At 37.1% G+C, this 18,552-nt stretch overlaps 1 protein-coding gene across 1 annotated transcript in view; it reads left to right on the forward strand.

The window, feature by feature from the left end:
• Window positions 1–8,749, forward strand: part of PIP4P2 (phosphatidylinositol-4,5-bisphosphate 4-phosphatase 2) — a 71,441-nt gene extending 62,692 nt beyond the window's left edge. The window contains exons 6-7 of the mRNA XM_061439409.1: window positions 7,175–7,265; window positions 7,912–8,749. Of these exons, the coding sequence (XP_061295393.1) occupies window positions 7,175–7,265; window positions 7,912–8,055 (235 nt within the window). The 3' untranslated portion in view covers window positions 8,056–8,749. The remainder of the gene's footprint in view (window positions 1–7,174; window positions 7,266–7,911) is intronic.
• The last annotated feature ends 9,803 nt before the right edge of the window (window positions 8,750–18,552 follow it).

Genomic DNA, 18,552 nt, shown 5'->3' on the forward strand with positions numbered 1-18,552 from the left:
CCCACCAGGCTCCTCCATCCACGGGATTTTCCAGGCAAGAGTACTGGAGTGGGGTTCCATTGCCTTCTCTGAAGAGCGTCAGAGTCAATCCAAAAGAAATCTAGAAAAGGGGATGGGAGGGTAAATAAAACAGAGAGTAGAAAACCAAAATAAGAAGAAATAATCAACATATATTAGTTGTCAGAATATATATAAACTTAATAAAACTTGTGAGAAATTGTCAGACTAGATTTAAGTACATCTATATTCAATTTGAAGATGAAACATAAAATATGAGAACATAGAATAAAAGTAAAAGGTGAAACCGTGAAACGCTAACCGAAAGGAAAGGTATACCAGGCAAACACTAACCAACAGTAAAATAGCAATAGTAATACCAGGTAAAATAGCAGAGACTGCTGTTCTTTTCTTCCTTGCAGTGGAACTGTCAGTCTTAACAGCTGCTCAGCTAGAGACTCCACTTCCTAACCTCTCTTGCAGATAGATGGTTGTGACCATGTGTTTGTGTTGAGGACCATGGAATATGAACACAAGTGATGAATACATCTTCCTGGGACTCTACTTAAAGACAAAACCTGCTTGTCCTGCTTTTTTACTCCCTTCTTCCAGTTGTTTGGAGAAGGCAACTGCAACAGGATGTTTGTTACCATATTGAGTGAGGGGCAGTCATGGAACAGAACGGTTACCAGCCCTTGGGTGTACATTCACCTTTGAATTCTTATATGCAAGAGAAATAAAGCTGCTGTTTTATAGATTTCTCTGTTATAGCATTTTAGCATATACCTTAATTATCTCATATGCTTTAGGGTATTATTGTCATTATGGTCACTTCATTGGAAATTTAAATTCCAAACTTGTGTGCAACAAGTAATCTAACTTTGATACATATAAAATAAAAATGAATAATTATAAGAACTGTGCTCTTGACAATCAACATAAATGCTGTCAACTAAAAAAAAGGCACAGTGTGAGAGTTGGGAGTTAAGTTTTATCAGGGATAGATATGCTCCAGAGAGGTAGGGAGGAAGGTCAGTATATGTGTGATTTTGGTGAAGGGGGAGTACGTGCAATCAAGCACCGATTTTTGCAGAAGATTGCTACTGGTCTTATGAAGTCATTAGTTGCTACTAGTGACTCTTACTACCGCTAGTAGACATAAGAAGAGTAGACATTAGTGCTTTTCTAGAAATGAGGAGCTGCAAGAATTGGGCTCATAAAATCTTCTCCTGAAAAGATTTATCTGAAGACCCGGTCTGCCAGATTTTCTCAGAGAACAGTGTCTCATTCCGGAACTCCACCCTGAACTCCTTTCAGGGAGTGTTGAAGGTCAGTAAGCTGCAGCAGCTCATGATTTAATCCTTGTAGAGGTCGCTGGCAAGTGCCAATTTGTAACTGGAGATGCAAAAAGCAAAATTGTAATACTTTTAGAAGAAAAGGTAGAAAAATATTTTTATGACGGAAGTAGAAAAGAATTTCCTAAAAAAGTACAAACCTTAAAGGAAAAGATTGGTAGTTTTGACTGTATTAGAAGTACTTTGTATTACATTGGTATCACTAGTAAATACTCATATCAAAATATGTTATTAAAGATGAATTTGTAAAAACAGACTATAAGAAGATACGTATGGGGACTTCCCTGGCAGTCCAGTGGCTAAGACTTTGCCTCCCAGTGCAGGGGCTGTGGCTTCAATCACAGGTCAGGGAGCTAAGACCTCACGTGCCTCGTGGCCAAAAAAACAAAACGCAAAACAGAAGCACTGTTGTAACAGATTCAATAAAAACTTTAAAAATAGTCCATATTAAAAAATCCTTTAATAAAAGAGATATGTGTGGTATATATAGCTGTGTGGAATAGTATGCAGATTATATAAATATCATCTCTGAATTATCTAAATACAGCCCAAGACAAAGAGACAATAGATATGAACAAGCAATTAATAGAAAAAATCAGTAGTCAACCTGCATATGAGAAGATGTCCAACCTCACTACAAATTAGTTCTATATTAATACATAATAAATCCACAATGAAATACCATTCACATTCATGAAATTCTCAAACCTGAGAACATTACCAAGTTTTGAACTGTTAATGAGGATATAGATAGAACTATGAAAGTTTTCATATAGTGTTGGTGAGATATAAAGTTGGTATTTGTTAAAATTAAAGATACGTCTAACGTACAACCCAGCGATTCTATTCCTAGGTATATGTTTGATAAATTCCTGCATATTTACATAAAGAAACATTTAAAGTGTATTTGAAACAGTCTTGTTATAATAGCAAAAAAAAATTTTTTTAAGTCCCTGACTGTCCATCAACAAGAAGAATGAGCAAGCTCTGTGTGTGTGCGTGTGTGTGTGTGTGTGTGTGTGTGTGTACAATGGAAGATAGTTGTGGAAATGAATGAAGTAAATTTCTGCATGTGAATATGGAAAAGTCATGTAGAGTATCAAGGGGAAAAAAAACAAGTCACAGAAGCAAACAGTTTAATACATGTATCTGTAAAAAGTTTTAACACTTGCAAAACAATATTATGTGTTACATACAGATACCACATTTGTATTAAATGTATAAGAGATTTTATTATCCATGCAACAGGTGTTTTTGGTCATTGCCTTTCCTTGTGATAAGATGGCACTTGGGTTGTAAAGTAGCGGTAAATTATTTCTTTCCTGTGAAGATTTTCCAGAGGTAGAGACTGTTTATGTTGAGTGATGAAAAATGAGCATGGTTTTCTAAGTATTAGAAAACTAAAGTGTGTTTTTAAACACACTTTAAACACAAAAGTGTGTTCCTTTGGCTCATAGAAAAGCTGCTAAAACATTCACTTAGAAACATTTGATTTATTCTAGTAAATTCAGTTGCCTTCTAATCCATGGTGGATTGGGCTTCCCTTGTGGCTCAGCTGGTAAAGAATCTGCCCGCAATGCGGGAGATCTGGGTTTGATCCCTGGATTGGGAAGATCTCCTGGAGAAGGGAAAGGCTACCCACTCCAGTATTCTGGCTGGGAGAATTCCATGGACTGTATAGCCCATGGGGTCACAAAGAGTCAGACACAACTGAGCGACTTTCACTTTCATTTCCATTGTAGATTAGACTGCCAAACGCAGATACGTAGGTAAATGAGAAATGATAGCCACCTGTGAGATATAACACAAGAGAAATAACCAAATGCACACATGGTTATTAAAAGCAGTCAAAGGTTAAATATAACATATAGGGAGTGAATCACAGATTCCCTATTAACTCCAGATAATAGGCTGTATACTACCGCAATTAATGATAACCACCCCCACCCCCAGATCATCCAGATGTTTCTGTTTTGGTTCAAGTATGCAGGAATTTTTATGATACATATTTGCAACAATGTTCATCAATTTTAAAAAAGATTTGGGACTTAAAGGAAGTTACTTTTCTGTAATGCAAAAGTAACCTTTTTGGAATAGCACACTCCTAAATTATGCCTAGTAAGTGATGCATTTCTATATTTCATTTATTCAATAGACATTCTATGAGTAATTTACCACATGGTAGGTATAATGTTGACCCTGGCTGGACACAGACAAATCAGATAATTATATGTATATATATATATATATATATACACACACACATATATATAGCTGTCTGCTGTCACCCTGTTTAACCTGTTCACTGAGGACAAAATGAGAATGCCAAGCTGGATGAGTTACAAGCTGGAATCAAGACAGGTGGGAGGAACACCACCAGCCTCAGATGTGAGAATGACACCACTCTAAGGGCAGAAAGCAAAGAGGAACTAAAGAGCCTCTTGATGAGGGTGAAGGAGGAAAGCGAAAGAGCCAGATTAAAACTAGATATTAAAAAAACTAAGATCATAGCATCTGGCTGCATTACTTCATGGCAAATAGAAGGGGAAAAGGTGGAAATAATAACATTTCCTCCTGTTGGGCTCTAAAATCACTGCAGATGGTGACTGCAGTCATGAAATCAGAAGACCATTGCTTCTTGGCAGGAAAGCTATGACAAACCTAGACAGTGTGCTGAAAAGCAGAGACATTACTCTGCCGACAAAGGTCCGTATAATCAAGGCTATAGTCTTCCCGTGGCCTTGTGTGGTTGTGAGAGCTGGACCATAAAGAAGGCAGAGAGCCAAAGAATTGATGCGTTCCAACTGTGGTGCTGGAGAAGACTCTTGAGAGTCCCTTGGACAGCAAGGAGATCAAACAAGTCAATTTTAAAAGAAATCAACCCTGAATACTCATTGGAATGACTGATGCTGAAGCTGAAACTCCAGTATTTTGGTCACCTGATGCAAATAGTCAACTCATTGGAAAAGTCCCTGATGTTGGGAAAGATTGAGGGCAGAAGGAGAAGAGGGCATCAGAAGGTGAGATGGCTGGATGGCATCACTGATGCAATGGACATGAACTTGGGCAAACTTCGGGAGATGGTGAGGGACAGAGAGGCCTGGTGTGTTGCAGTCCATGGGATCCCAAAGAGTCAGACACAACAGGGCAACTGAACAACAGTAATATCATCCACTAACACAATATGTGATATATGATATGTGTTAATGTATGTTTGTTTAGGAAAGGAGAAAGTACCATTTGGCTTTTTGACCTTTGCTATACTTTTACTATTCTGAAATTTTTTAAAAAATTAGAAATAGAGAGATCTGAAAACTATTGAATTTAGAATTTCAGTTGAGAGATATATTTTATGAATTTCCCATAGGCTTCTTGCATATGTATTTAAGATTTTTAAAAGTTTAACCTCTTTAATTTTGTAATCCTAATTCTAACAATGCAAAAAATCAGTATTGTTAAAATGGCCATACTACCCAAAGCAATATACAGATTTAAAGAGATCCCTATCAAATTACCTATGACCTTTTTCACAGAACTAGAACAAATAATTCTTACATTCATATGGAATCATAAAGGACCCAGAATTGCCAAAGCAATCCTGAAGAAAAAGAACAAAGCTGAAGGCATAATGCTCCCAGACTTCAGACTACACTACAAAATTACAGTAACCAAAACAGCAAGATATTGACACAAAAACTTATATGGATCAATGAAACAGAATAGAGAGCCCCCAGACAAATCCACACACCTATGGTCAATTCATCTTCAACAAAGGAGGCAAAAATATACAATAGGGAAAAAACAGTCTGTCCAGCAAGGGGTGTTGGGAAGGTTGAACAGCTATATCTCTAATTAAATTAGAAACACTGTCATACCATGTGCAAAAATAACCTCAAAATGACTTAAAGACTTAAACATTAGACATGACACCATAAAACTCCTAGAAGAGAACATAGGCAAAACATCCTCCAGTATAAGTTGTACCAATATTTTCTTAGGTCAGTCTCCCAAGGCAATAGAAATAAGAGCAAAAATAAACAACGGGCCTAATGAAACTTACAGCAAAAGAACCATTAAGAAAATGAAAAGAAAAACTAATGGCTGGGAGAAAATGACTTGCAAATGATGTGACTGACAAGAGCTAAATTTTCAAAATATGCAAAGAACTCAACAGCAGCAAAACAACCCAATTGAAAAACGGGCAAAAGACCTAAATAGGCATTTTCCAAAGACAGACAAATGGCCAAAAAGCACGTTATAAGATGTTCAGCATGGCTAATTATTAGAGAAATGCAAGCAAAACTACAGTGAGGTCCCATCTCACACTGGTCAGAATAGAAATTGTTAAAAATTCTGCACATAACAAATACTGGAGAGGAGTGGAGAAAAGGGAGCCCTCCTACACTGTTCCTGGGAGGGTAAGTTGGTGCCATAGTGGTGGGGTAGGGGAGAAACAGATTGGGAGTTTGGGGTCAGCATATGCAAACTAGTATATATAGAATGGATAAGCAACAAGGCCCAGCTATGTATCACAGGGAACTATATTCAATATCCTGTGATAAACCATAATGGAAAAGAATGTAAAGAAGAACTTATATATATATATGTACATATATATATATACATAAAATTTAGTCACTTTGCTGGACAGCAGAAATTAAAAAAAAAAAAAAAAACATTGTAAATCACCTCTACTTCCATTTTTTAAAAAGCAGAATGATTTTAGATGTTGCTTGTGAAAGTAACTCAGTCATGTCCGACTCTTTGTGACCCCATGAACTATACAGTCCATGAAATTCTCCAGCCAGAATACTGGAGTGGGTAGCTGTTCCCTTCTCCAGGGGATCTTGCCAACCCAGGGATCGAACCCAGGTCTCCCACATTGCAGGTGGATTCTTTACCAGCTGAGCCACCAAGGAAGCTTGGCTGGCATTATTTACAAGAAGGAAAATGCTAAGTGTCCAATAGTAGGGAATTCATTAAGTTATCTTATATTCATCTTTCAGAGTTCTAGTTTGAGAATACCTAATGATGTAAGAAAATGCTTATGCTAAACTGGTAAGTTAGAAAAGATGGCTGTAGAAAAATAGGCAAAATGTTCAGTAGTATTCACGGTAGTGAAATTATAGGTAATTTTCCTTTTTATTCTTTATTCTTATTTTCTACACTAAACATATGCCAACAGTTATAAATGTAAGAGAATCAAATGCTATTTTTAAGATAGCACCTATTTTCCGTTCTGAAATAGAGTTTTTTGGAAATAAAATTTTATTTTGGAAAATCATTGTTGACTATTGTGGGTTTTTGTGGATATTGTCAATGACCAAGACTTGTATTTTGTTTAAAACTACAACGAGTCACACACAAACTCACTAATTATGATTTAGATAGCTCATTAAAAATATCATTCTTTTTTACCATTTTTGTTCTGGTTGCGCTGGGTCTTCGTTGTGGCCTGCAAGCTCTTTGTTGCGGTGCGCAGGCTTTCTCCAGTTGCAGGGAGAAGGCTTCTCTTGTTGCAGTTTGCGGGCTTCTCTAGTTCTGGCTCGAGGGCTTAATTGCCCTGCGGTATGTGGGTTCTTAGTTCCCTGACCAGGGATTGAACCCATGTCCCCCGCATTGAAAGGTGAATTCTAAACCACCGGACCACCAGGGAAGTCCCCCAAAATATCATTCTTATTATGCACGTTCTTGTCTCTCAAGTTGAAGAAATAAATGGAAGTATATGTGTTACTGAAGCTGTGAATTAGTACTCACAATGATGATATGGAGAACCTTCATGTAAATACTTAATATTCTGTTTTGTTCTCCTGAATTTACAGTTCTTCAGTGGGTAGTGCACTGCCTCGAAGGCGCTGCTGTGTATATATTACCATTGGAATGATGTGCATTTTCATTGGAATTGGATTAACTGTGAGTATTACTCTGTTCATTGTTAGAATTCTTTCCTCTTAACTTGATCAGTAGTAAATGGTGAGGTTTGGAACAACTTCCATTGATCCCTAAAGAACCTGCCTCCCTAACGTACCAGGCCAGAAGCTTCTAAAAAATTTTGAGCAATCTGAAGGCAATCCATGGGCTTGTTCTCAGCAGAGTTTGCCCACCCGGGTGAAATCATGTCTTGGGATCCCTCTGAAGGTTCTTGATACTGGGAACTTTTATCATCCATTTAACAAAAAGTCCATTTGTTTTTATTTAGTGCTAGCACCAGTTTTGCCATGGCCAGAGCTGAAGCAATACTCACTCAGCTACAATGGTCTAAAAAAATTCTTTTTATTCAAGTCAACCAAAGATTTATTATCAACATGGGGATGGCATCAGGGATATAGATTAAATTCCTTTATAAATGTTTTAATGGAATTTTTGTTGATTTGATAAAATCTATAATTAACATAACCTGCTATGTCATTTTATGAAATTTCGCTCTGTCAGTGTTAGTCAGCAAATGCAGCAACTCATGTTTTGTCATCTCGGGAATATGTTTCATAAAAATCACCAAAAAAGCCAACACAAATTCTGAGTTTGTAACCTCTTATTTTTATATTGCTTTTTATTTCAGGTTGGCACCCAAGATTTTGCAAGACGATTTCATGCAACCTATGTTTCTTGGGCAATTGCTTATCTCTTAGGTTTGGTCTGCCTTATCCGAGCTTGTTACTGGGGAGCCATAAGAGTGAGTTATCCAGAACACAGTTTTGCATAAGCTTATTTATGACTTTGTGATGCAGTTGAGGGTATCTAGCAGTTCTTGATAAGCTACTCTGGACATCTTTAAATCATTTACCTAATGGATTTCATTTTCATTTATGTATGAAATTTTAAGACTGGGAGCCTTAGATGAACAAACGTTTATTGTACTACATTATAAGCAAATAGTTTGTTTTGCTGCTAAGTTTTCAAGCTCCAAATAATAAAGCTTGGTCTTCATGTTCTTTTACATCTCTTAAAGGTATTTTTGATTTGTTCCCAATCATTACACTTAACAACCACACTTTCATTATTTTTAAATCAATTATTCTATTACTTGCTGGTCTGTGAGTATTCTCAAGGAGTGTTTATAAATATTGCTGTAATAGCTTCACATTTATACTCACTTTTTAATTAAGCTATCACACTTGCTTGCTTTAAATCTAAGCAATATGCATTTTGCTTGAACTGCTTATAGTAACTTTAACCTAAGATCATAGTGACATTGTTCAGGAAAAAAAAATGTTTAGTGTACCTTCAAAGACTTGACATTCTTGTCAGATAAAGACCATTTCTAGATACTGTATGCTTGTTTTATGTTGTTTGTAGAAATAAATAATATTTTGATAGTAATTTAATATATAAGAATAAAAATATTTATTTGTCCACCGTTGGAGATATGTTGGATAAATGTCTGTTCTCAAAGATCACAGGACTTTTGTCTTTCATTTTTGTTATTGTTTGAAAATGTTCTAGTTATAAAAGTTCTGGCCTAGATTTATGAAATTTAATATTAACCAGCTCTATGTATTCCTTTATGGAACTTGAAGAAAGTGTTTCACATAACATGTTTCATAATATTTAACAGTTTACAAAAATGTATCTATATCAAATTGTCCTCCTTTTCATTAGATCATGGTTAATTTTTCTTATTGGGGGGTGTGTGTGCTTTAGTCGCTCAGCCGTGTCTGATTCTTTGCACCCCCATGGACTGTAGCCTGCCACCTCCTCTGTCCATGGAGTTCTTCAGGCAGGAATACTGGAGTGGGTTGCCATGCCCTACCCATGCCATGCCCAACCCTAACCCTAACCCTATTTTATGGAATACTTGGGGCTTCCCAGGTGGCACAGTGGTAAAGAATCTGCTTGCCAGTGCAGGAGATGCAAGAGACTTGGGTTCGATGCCTGGGTTGAGAAGATTCCCTGGAGGGGGAAATGGCAACCCACTCCAGTATTCTTGCCTGGAAAATCCCACAGACAGAGGAGCCTGGAGGGCTACAGTCCATGGAGCCACAGGGTCAGACACAACTGCGCACACACACATGGAATACTGAAATGTGAAGGAAGCCTGTGACACTGTACACGGGCTAAAATATCAAGATTAGATGTAGTTAGTTTTATCATCCTTCTCAAAGATAGCTGGTCAAAATGATTGCCAAATTTATTCCAAATACAGATCAAAGACAAAAAGCAATGTTCTTTTCTAGGAATTGACTAGGATTTAAAGAATCACCTCTTGCACTGCCCATCTTTGTAGTTTTAAAAAGAAATTACTTAGCTGAAAGGTAATATTCTAAAGCTTTTGAAGTGGTACTGAATAGAATTAGATAATGAGGTGATCTGAGTAAATCAGTTGGCTATTCCAGGGATAAGAATAATATTTTTAACTATTTATGTTCCTGATTAGTATAACAATGTACTCATCAGAGAGTTTGGGGCAAAATGCACATAAACTTCACGGAGTAAATGATAAATGTATAAATGCACTAGCTCAGGATTATATGTATCTTTGAAAATACACTAATAAAGATTATTGTTCAAAAATTACCTTGTTCTATTCCATTAAAAAAAAAAAGGTCTTTCCAAAGTTGCCTTGAGATCTTACTCTAAAGTTGTCATGTTCAAGAATGCATATGATGTTCCTTTATATAATATTCAGTTACATTTTTCCAGTATTTTTGTGCTTTATTTTAAATTTTTAAACATAAAGATTTTAAATCCATTTGTAATATACTTGATCCTAGGTATGAAATAATCTATTTTTTTCTCAATGGTTGACTAGTTGTAGCAGCATTGTATACTGAATAATACATTCCTTCCCCCATTAACTTTAAACCACATTAAATTATATCCTGTATGATTATATTTCTTTTGGAATATAACTCCATGATAGCAAGAAACTTGGTCTTATTTGTTGCTTTATTTCCAGCATTTTGAACAATGCTTAGTGTGTATGTGTTCAATAGATGCTTGTTGCACAAGTGAATAAATGATTGAATGAATTGGTATGTTAAATTCTTATATACTATGTGTAGGTAAATATTTGTATAGACTTGTGATAAGGAAAGACTTTCCAAGTAGAACCTCAAAGCAGATATTAATAAGAAATTCAACACCCATTTGTGATTAAAAAAAAACTCTCGACTATGTGGGTGTAGAGGGAACATACCTCAAGATAAGAAAAGCCATATATGACAAGCCTACAGAAATATCATAGTCAACAGTGAAAAGCCGAAAGCCTTTCCTCAAAGATAACGGAAAAGACAAGGTGTCCGCTCTTGCCACTTTTACTCAACATAGTACTGCAAGTCCTAGCTATGGCAATCGGGGCTTCCGCCACCAGGTGGCGCTAGTGGTAAAGAATCCGCCTGCCAATGCAGGAAATGCAAGAGAGGTGGATATGATCCCAAGGCAGGGAAGATCACCTGGAGTAGGAAACGGCAACCCGCTCCAGTATTCTTGCCTGGAACATCCCATGGACAGAAGACCCTGGCAGGCTACAGTCCATGGAGTTGCAATGAGTTGGATGCGACTGAGTGCGCGTACACACACACACACACACACACACACACACACACACAGCTACAGCAATCAGATAAAGAAAAGACATAAAAGGAATCCAAACTGGAAAGGAAGAAGTAAAACTGTCACTGTTTACCAATTATATGATACTATATATATAAATGGACTTCCCTAGTGGGTCAGACAGTAAAGCATCTGTGTACATTGCTGGAGACCCAGGTTTGAGCCCTGGGTTGAGAAGATCCCCTGGAGAAGGAAATGGCAATCCACTCCAGTACTATTGCCTGGAAAATCCCATGGACAGAGGAGCCTGGTAGGCAAATACAGAAAATGCTAAAGACACCACCAAAAAACTACTAAAACTAATAAATGAATTCAGTAACTTGCAGGACAAAAGATTAATATATAGAAATCTGTTGAATTGTATACACTATCAGTTGACTCATTGGAAAAGACTCTGATGCTGGGAGGGATTGGGGGCAGGAGGAAAAGGGGACGACAGAGGATGAGATGGCTGGATGGCATCACTGACTCGACAGACGTGAGTTTGAGTGAACTCTGGGAGTTGGTGATGGACAGGGAGGCCTGGCGTGCTGCAATTCATGGGGTTGCAAAGAGTCGGACACAGCTGAGCGACTGAACTGAACTGATCAGAAAGAAAACCCCATTTTTGTAATGGATCATTTGTAAATGATCCATTTGTAATTGTATCAAAAAGAATAAAACACCCAGGACTAAATCTAATCAATCTTTTACAAGAGGTGAAAGACTTATACTCATTAAACTATGACATTAATGAAAGAAATTGAAGACCACACAAACAAATGAAAAGATATGCCATCCTCATATATTGGAAGAATTAATGCTGCTAAAATAAGATTCATTGTAATCCCTATCAAAGCACCAATGGCATTTTTCACAGAACTAAGACAAATAATTCTAAAATTTTACAGAAACACAAAGACCTTGAATAGCCAAAATAAGTGTGAGAAAAATGAACAAAACTGGAGATATTATGCTCCCCAATTTCAAACTATACTACAAAGCTGCTGTAATCAAAACAGTATGATGCTGGCAAATAAACAAACATATTATTAATAGAATCAAGAATCAAGAGCTAGAAATAAATCCACACGTATGTGGTCAGTTAATCTGGAAGGAAGGCAAGTATATACAATGGGTAAAGACAATGTCTTCAATAAATGGTGAACAGTTAGATGCAAAAGAATCAAACTGGACTACTTTCTCATATCACATACAAAAATAAACTCAAAATGAGTTAAAGACTTAAATGTAAGACCTGAAACCATAAAACTCCTAGAAGAAACATAGGCAGTATGTTCTTTGAGTTTAGTCTTAGCAATATTTTCATGGGTATGTCTCATCAGGCAAGGGAAACAAAGTCAGAAATGAACAAATGCGACCACATCAAGCTAAAGCTTTTTCTCAGCAAAGGAAACTATCAACAGAACAAAAAGCAACCTATTGAATGGGAGAAGATCTTTGCAAACAATACATCTGATACTAGGTTAATATCCAAAATATACAAAAAACTCATACTACTTAACATCAAAAAATAAATAAATAAAAAGTGGGCTGAAGACCTGAATAGACATTTTTCAAAGAAGACATATAGATGGTCAACAGACACATGAGGAGATGCTCAGTATCACTAATATCAGGGAAATGCAAACCAGAGCTACAAGATACAAACTTACAGAATATTTATTATAAAAATGATAACAAGTATTGGTGAGGATGTGAATCAAAGGTAATTACTGATCACTGTTGGTGTGAATGCAAATAGGTACAGACACATGGAACACAGTATTTAGGTTCCTCAAAAAACTAAAAATAGAACTACCATGGGATGCTGCAGTTTCACTTCTGGGTATTTTGTGAAGGAAAGAAAAGCATTAGGTATATGTACTCCTATTTTCAGTGTAGCATTATTTATGATAGCCAGGACATGGGTGAAGCCTAAGTGTCAATTAAAGGATGAATGGATAAAGAGGATGTGGCATGCATAGTAAATGGAATGCTACTCAGCTGTGAAAGAAGAATGAAGTCTTTCCATTTGTGACAACATGCATAGACCTAGAGAGTATTATGCTAAGTGAAATAAGTCAGAAAAACACAAATACCATGTGATTTCACTTATATGTGAAGTCTAAAAAACAAAGCAAACAAAACAGAAACAGATTCATTGATACAGAAAGCAAATAAGTAGGGTCTGAGGGAAATAAGTGAAATAGATGAGAGAGATTAAGAGGTACGTACAGACTTTCAATTACAAAATAAATAAGTCACAGGGATGTGATGTATAACATAGGGAATATAATAAGTCATGATCAATAACTTAATATAGGGCATATAGTAAATAATATTTAATAGTAATATAGTTATAGGTGGTAACTAGATTTTTTATGGTGATCATTTTGTGGTGTATTAAAATATCAAATCATTATTTTGCATGCCTGAAATATATTGTAAGTCATTATAATACTTCAGTTTTAAAAAATTAATAGAAAGGAGTAGTAACTTGTATGATTAAAAGAAAAAATCATAAGTAAATCCAAAGGACAAACTGGGGAAGATCTTTTAAAAAATAGTATAAAGAATTAATCTTTTTGATATGAGAAGGGACTAAAGGCATGATTCAGTTCAGTTCAGTCACTCATTTGTGTCTGACTCTCTGCGACCCCATGAATGGCAGCACGCCAGGCCTCCTTGTCCATCACCAATTCCTGGAGCTTACCTAAACTCATGTCCATTGAGTCAGTGATGCCATCCAATTATCTCATCCTCTGTCATCCCCTTCTCCTCCCGCCTTCAATCTTTCCCAGCATCAGGGTCTTTTCAAATGAGTCAGCTCTTCGCATGAGGTGGCCAAATTATGGGAGTTTCAGCTTCAGCATCAGTCCTACCAATGAACACCCAGGACTGATCTCTTTTAGGATGGACTGGTTGGATCTCCTTGCAGTCCAAGGGACTCTCAAGAGTCTTCTCCAACACCACAGTTCAAAAGCATCAATTCTTCGGCGCTCAGCTTTCTTTATAGTCCAACTCTCACATCCATACATGACTACTGGAAAAACCATAGCCTTGACTAGACGGACTTTTGTTGACAAAGTAATGTCTCTGTTTTTTAATAGGCTGCTGCTGCTGCTGCTAAGTCATTTCAGTAGTGTCCGACTCTGTGTGACCCCATAGACGGCAGCCCACCAGGCTCTCCTGTCCCTGGGATTCTCCAGGCAAGAACACTGGAGTGGGTTGCCATTTCCTTCGCCACTGCATGAAAGTGAAAAGTGAAAAGTGAAAGTGAAGTCGCTCAGTCGTTTCTGACCCTCAGCAACCCCATGGACTGCAGCCTTCCAGGCTCTTCCATCCATAGGATTTTTCCAGGCAAGAGTACTGGAGTTGGGTGCCATTGCCTTCTCCATTTTAATATGCTAAAGTCATTCAAAAAAGAAGAAATACAGTAGTTAATAAACATCATCTTTTAAAAATTTGCTAACAGTCAAAGACTATATATTAAAAACTATATGAAAAAAATTTAACCTACCATAACAAAAGTAAAATAGAGCAGAAGTATTGGAATATTCCTGCAGTTTTGAAGATATGGGCAAATACACACATTCTTGCACCTAGTAATTCTATCTCTTAAGAATTTATCCTAAAGATGTTATGGATAAAATATTAAATATGTATGTACAACAATGTTTATCACATTTTTATTTAAAACGGGGATTAAAAGAAGAAAATGTCTAAAAATTCAATCATGTGGACTAGGTGAAATAAATCAGGGTTTCCTAGGTGGCTCAGTGGTAAGGAATCTGCCTGCCAATGCAGGAGACCCCAGTTCAATCTCTGGGGCAGAAAGATTCCCTAGAGGAGGAAATGACAACCCACTGCAGTATTCTTGCCTGGGAAATCCCATGGACAGCGGAGGCTAGTGGGCTACAGTCCATGGGGTCGCAAAGAGATGGACATGACTTAGTAACTGAGCATGCACAGGTGAAATAATTTATGGTGTATCTATACTGTAAAACAACACGCAGTAATTAAATTTTTCATCTGTTCAATTGGAATGGTTTACAAAATATTGTGAGACAAAATCAGGTCAGAATCTGTAGAGTATAATTCATTTCTTAAAAGTAGTTTTATATATTATGTGTTGAAGAAACTAAGGATAATTAAACACTAAATGTAAGAATTAGTTTTCTGTGCATGATAAAAGATAACTAATTTTTACTTTATTTCTGTACTAGATTAATAGTTGGAAAGTCATAAGTTTCCTTTTGATAAACAGGTACAAATGCTAAGTGATGATCACATCAATATTTGTTACATTGTCATTTAGATTCTTAAAGAGTTAAAATAAATTTATTAAAATCCAAGCCAATGAATTTAATTCCTAAAACTTTAAGTTTAAAATTAGCACATTATATATTCAAGCTTAGTCATATATGAATTATATTTTTAAGTAACTACATCCAAATATATGGATGTGAGAGTTGGACTGTGAAGAAGGCTGAGCGCCGAAGAATTGATGCTTTTGAACTGAGGCGTTGGAGAAGACTCTTGAGAGTCCCTTGGACTGCAAGGAGATCCAACCAGTCCATTCTGAAGGAGATCAGCTCTGGGATTTCTTTGGAAGGAATGATGCTAAAGCTGAAACTCCAGTACTTTGGCCACCTCATGCGAAGAGTTGACTCATTGGAAAAGACTCTGATGCTGGGAGGGATTAGGGGCAGGAGGAGAAGGGGACAACAGAGGATGAGATGGCTGGATGGCATCACTGACTCGATGGACGTGAGTCTGAGTGAACTCCAGGAGATGGTGATGGACAGGGAGGCCTGGCGTGCTGCGATTCATGGGGTCGCAAAGAGTCAGACACGACTGAGTGACTAAACTGAACTGAACTGAACATCCAAATTTATGACACCTTATACTAGTGTTATTTAAAATAGAACATGTCTTCCAGTGACTAGAACAGAAGTGGAACACAACGTGCTGGGAAAATATTATTGGAAAGAATATAATATAGCCACTAGTCAGAAAAGGAAGGATTTATTTGTCCCCTGTGCACCAAAGTAGCAAAAAAAAAAAAAAAAGGCCTTAGTTCTTATTAAAGAGGGAAAAGATAGAACCATGATCAGGTGTTTTTGAGCAAGTCATTTGTGAGTATACATGTGTCAATTTGGAAGAAAAGAAAGAATTCTAATGATATATGGCAAGTACGGTGCTAGCTTCACATGTGATGTTTAATATTCACAGGAATCCTAAGAAGGAAGTATTCTTGTTTCTCCTTTGCCAGAGGAAATTGACATGCCATTCCCAAAGATCTGAAAAAGATTTTGTGTAGAATAGGCAACTGCAGACAACAAGCACGCCCTGTTAATTCTGATGCTGGGTTTTCCTGGATCAGTAGAGATCCTGGGTTTTCCTGGACCATACTCTGTACTAAGCCTTGCTGAAAATGTACACAGCACATGTTCAGGTGCACTTTCTCTGGCACTCACATTTTAATATATAGAAAAAGCCTTGATTGGATGTGAGTAGCAACTCATACACAACTCATTTCTTTTGCTTAGCTTTTATTTTTGATCTAGCTATACTTGTGTTTCTGTTCTGTCATGAAACTATAGCCATTTCCATGTTCATGGTTTGGAAAAATTACTATAAAATCTAAGTTTGCATTTGTTCAGTGTGGTTTCAGTGTACACGCACATATTTATATAGTAAGCACCGGAGGAAAAAAACCCTAATGTTTATTGAGCTGCCTTACATATATTGGTTTAATCTCCATGTTATAGTTATCATAATTCCAAGAAGTCAAGAGAGGTTAAATAATTAAAGGTCACTCAGCTTATATGTGGGCATCCCCAATGGTTTGTGGTGAAGAGTCTGCTCTCAATGCAGGAGACACAAGTTCCATCCCTGGGTCTGGAAGACCCCCTGGAGGAGGAAATGGCAACACACTCTAGTATTCTTGCCTGAAAAATCCCATGGATAGAGGTGCCTGGCAGGCTACAGTCCAAATGGTCACAAAAAGTCAGAAATGGCTAAGAGACTGAGCACAACACACACAGCTTACGTGTGATGGAGCAAGGTGAAATCAAACAGTCTGTCTGCCTCCAAAATTCATCTGCTTTCCACTGCAACTTGAGATTTCATTGTGCGTTGCTATGTAGAGAATAACTTCTGAATTTTGTGTCCCCTGCTGTTCACTGTGTGTAACTCATCTCTGGAAAGGGAAGAAAATACTTGTCCTACATATTTATTTCACAAACAATAGAATACTATAGCTTAAAATTTTTTACTTTATTATATCAAACTTTATTAATTTTATTTCATTTTATCTTAACAGTACATGTTGCTATTGTTCAGTCGCTATTTGTATCTGACCCTTTGAGACCCAATGAACTGCAGCATGCCAGGCTTCACTGTCCTTCACTATTGCCCAGAGTCTGCTCAAATTCATGTCCACTGAGTAGGTGATACTATCTAACCATCTCATCCTCCATCACCTCCTTCTCCTTTTGCCATCAATCTTTTCCAGCATTAGGGTCTTTTCTGATGAGTTGACTTCACATCAGGTGGGCAACATATTGGAGCTTCAATTTCAACATCGGTCCTTCGAATGAAATAGTCAAAGTTGATTGCCTTTAGGATTGACTTGTTTGATTTCCTTGCAGTTCAAGGGACTCTCAAGATTCTTCTCTAGCACCATAATTCAAAAGCATTCAGTCTTCTTTATGGTCCAACTCTGAGGTCTGTTCATAACTACTGAAAAAACATAGCTTTGACTACATGGACCTATGTTGGTGAAGTGATATCTCTGCTTTTTAATACGCTGTCCAGGTTTGTCAGAGCTTTCCTTCCAAAGAGCAAGCATCTTTTAATTTCATGGCTGCAGTCACCATCCGCAGGGATTTTGGAGCCCAAGAAAATAAAGTCTGTCACTGTTTCCATTGTTTCCCCATCTATTTGCCAAGAAGTGATGGGACCAGATGCCATGATCTTAGTTTTTTAAATGTTGAGTTTTAAGCCAGCTTTTTCACTCTCCTCTTTCAACCTCATCAAGAGTTTCTTTAGCTCCTCTTCACTTTCTGCCATTAGGGTGTATCATCTGCATATCTGAGGTTGTTGATATTTCTCCTGGCAATCTTAATTCCAGCTTGTGATTCATCCAGCCTGGCATTTCACATGGTGTACTACGCATGTAAGTTAAATAAGCAAGATGACAACATACAGTGTTGTTGTATTCTTTCTTAGTGTTGAACCAGTCAGTTGTTCCATATCCAATTCTAACTGTTGCTTCTTGACCTGCATACAGGTCTCTTAGGAGACAGGTAAAGTGATCTGGTACTCCCATTTCTTTAAGAATTTTCCACAGTTGTTTTGGTCCACACAAAGGCTTTAGCATGGTCAATGAAGCAGAAGTAAATGTTTTTCTGGAACTCCTTTGCTTTCTCCATGATCCAATAATGTTGGCAATTTGATCTCTGGTTCCTCTGCCTCTTTAACACCCAGCTTGCACACCTGAAGTTCTTGGTTCATGTACTGCTGAAGTATAACTTGAAGGATTTTAAGCATAACCTTGCTAGCATGTGAAATGAGTGCAGTTATATGGTAGTTTGAACTTTCTTCAGCTTGTCCTTCTTTGGGATTGGAATGAAAACACCTTTTAGTGTTTTACAGACTC

This window comes from Bos javanicus, chromosome 14 (assembly GCF_032452875.1).
Source record: "Bos javanicus breed banteng chromosome 14, ARS-OSU_banteng_1.0, whole genome shotgun sequence".
NCBI classification, from domain to species: Eukaryota; Metazoa; Chordata; class Mammalia; order Artiodactyla; family Bovidae; genus Bos; species Bos javanicus.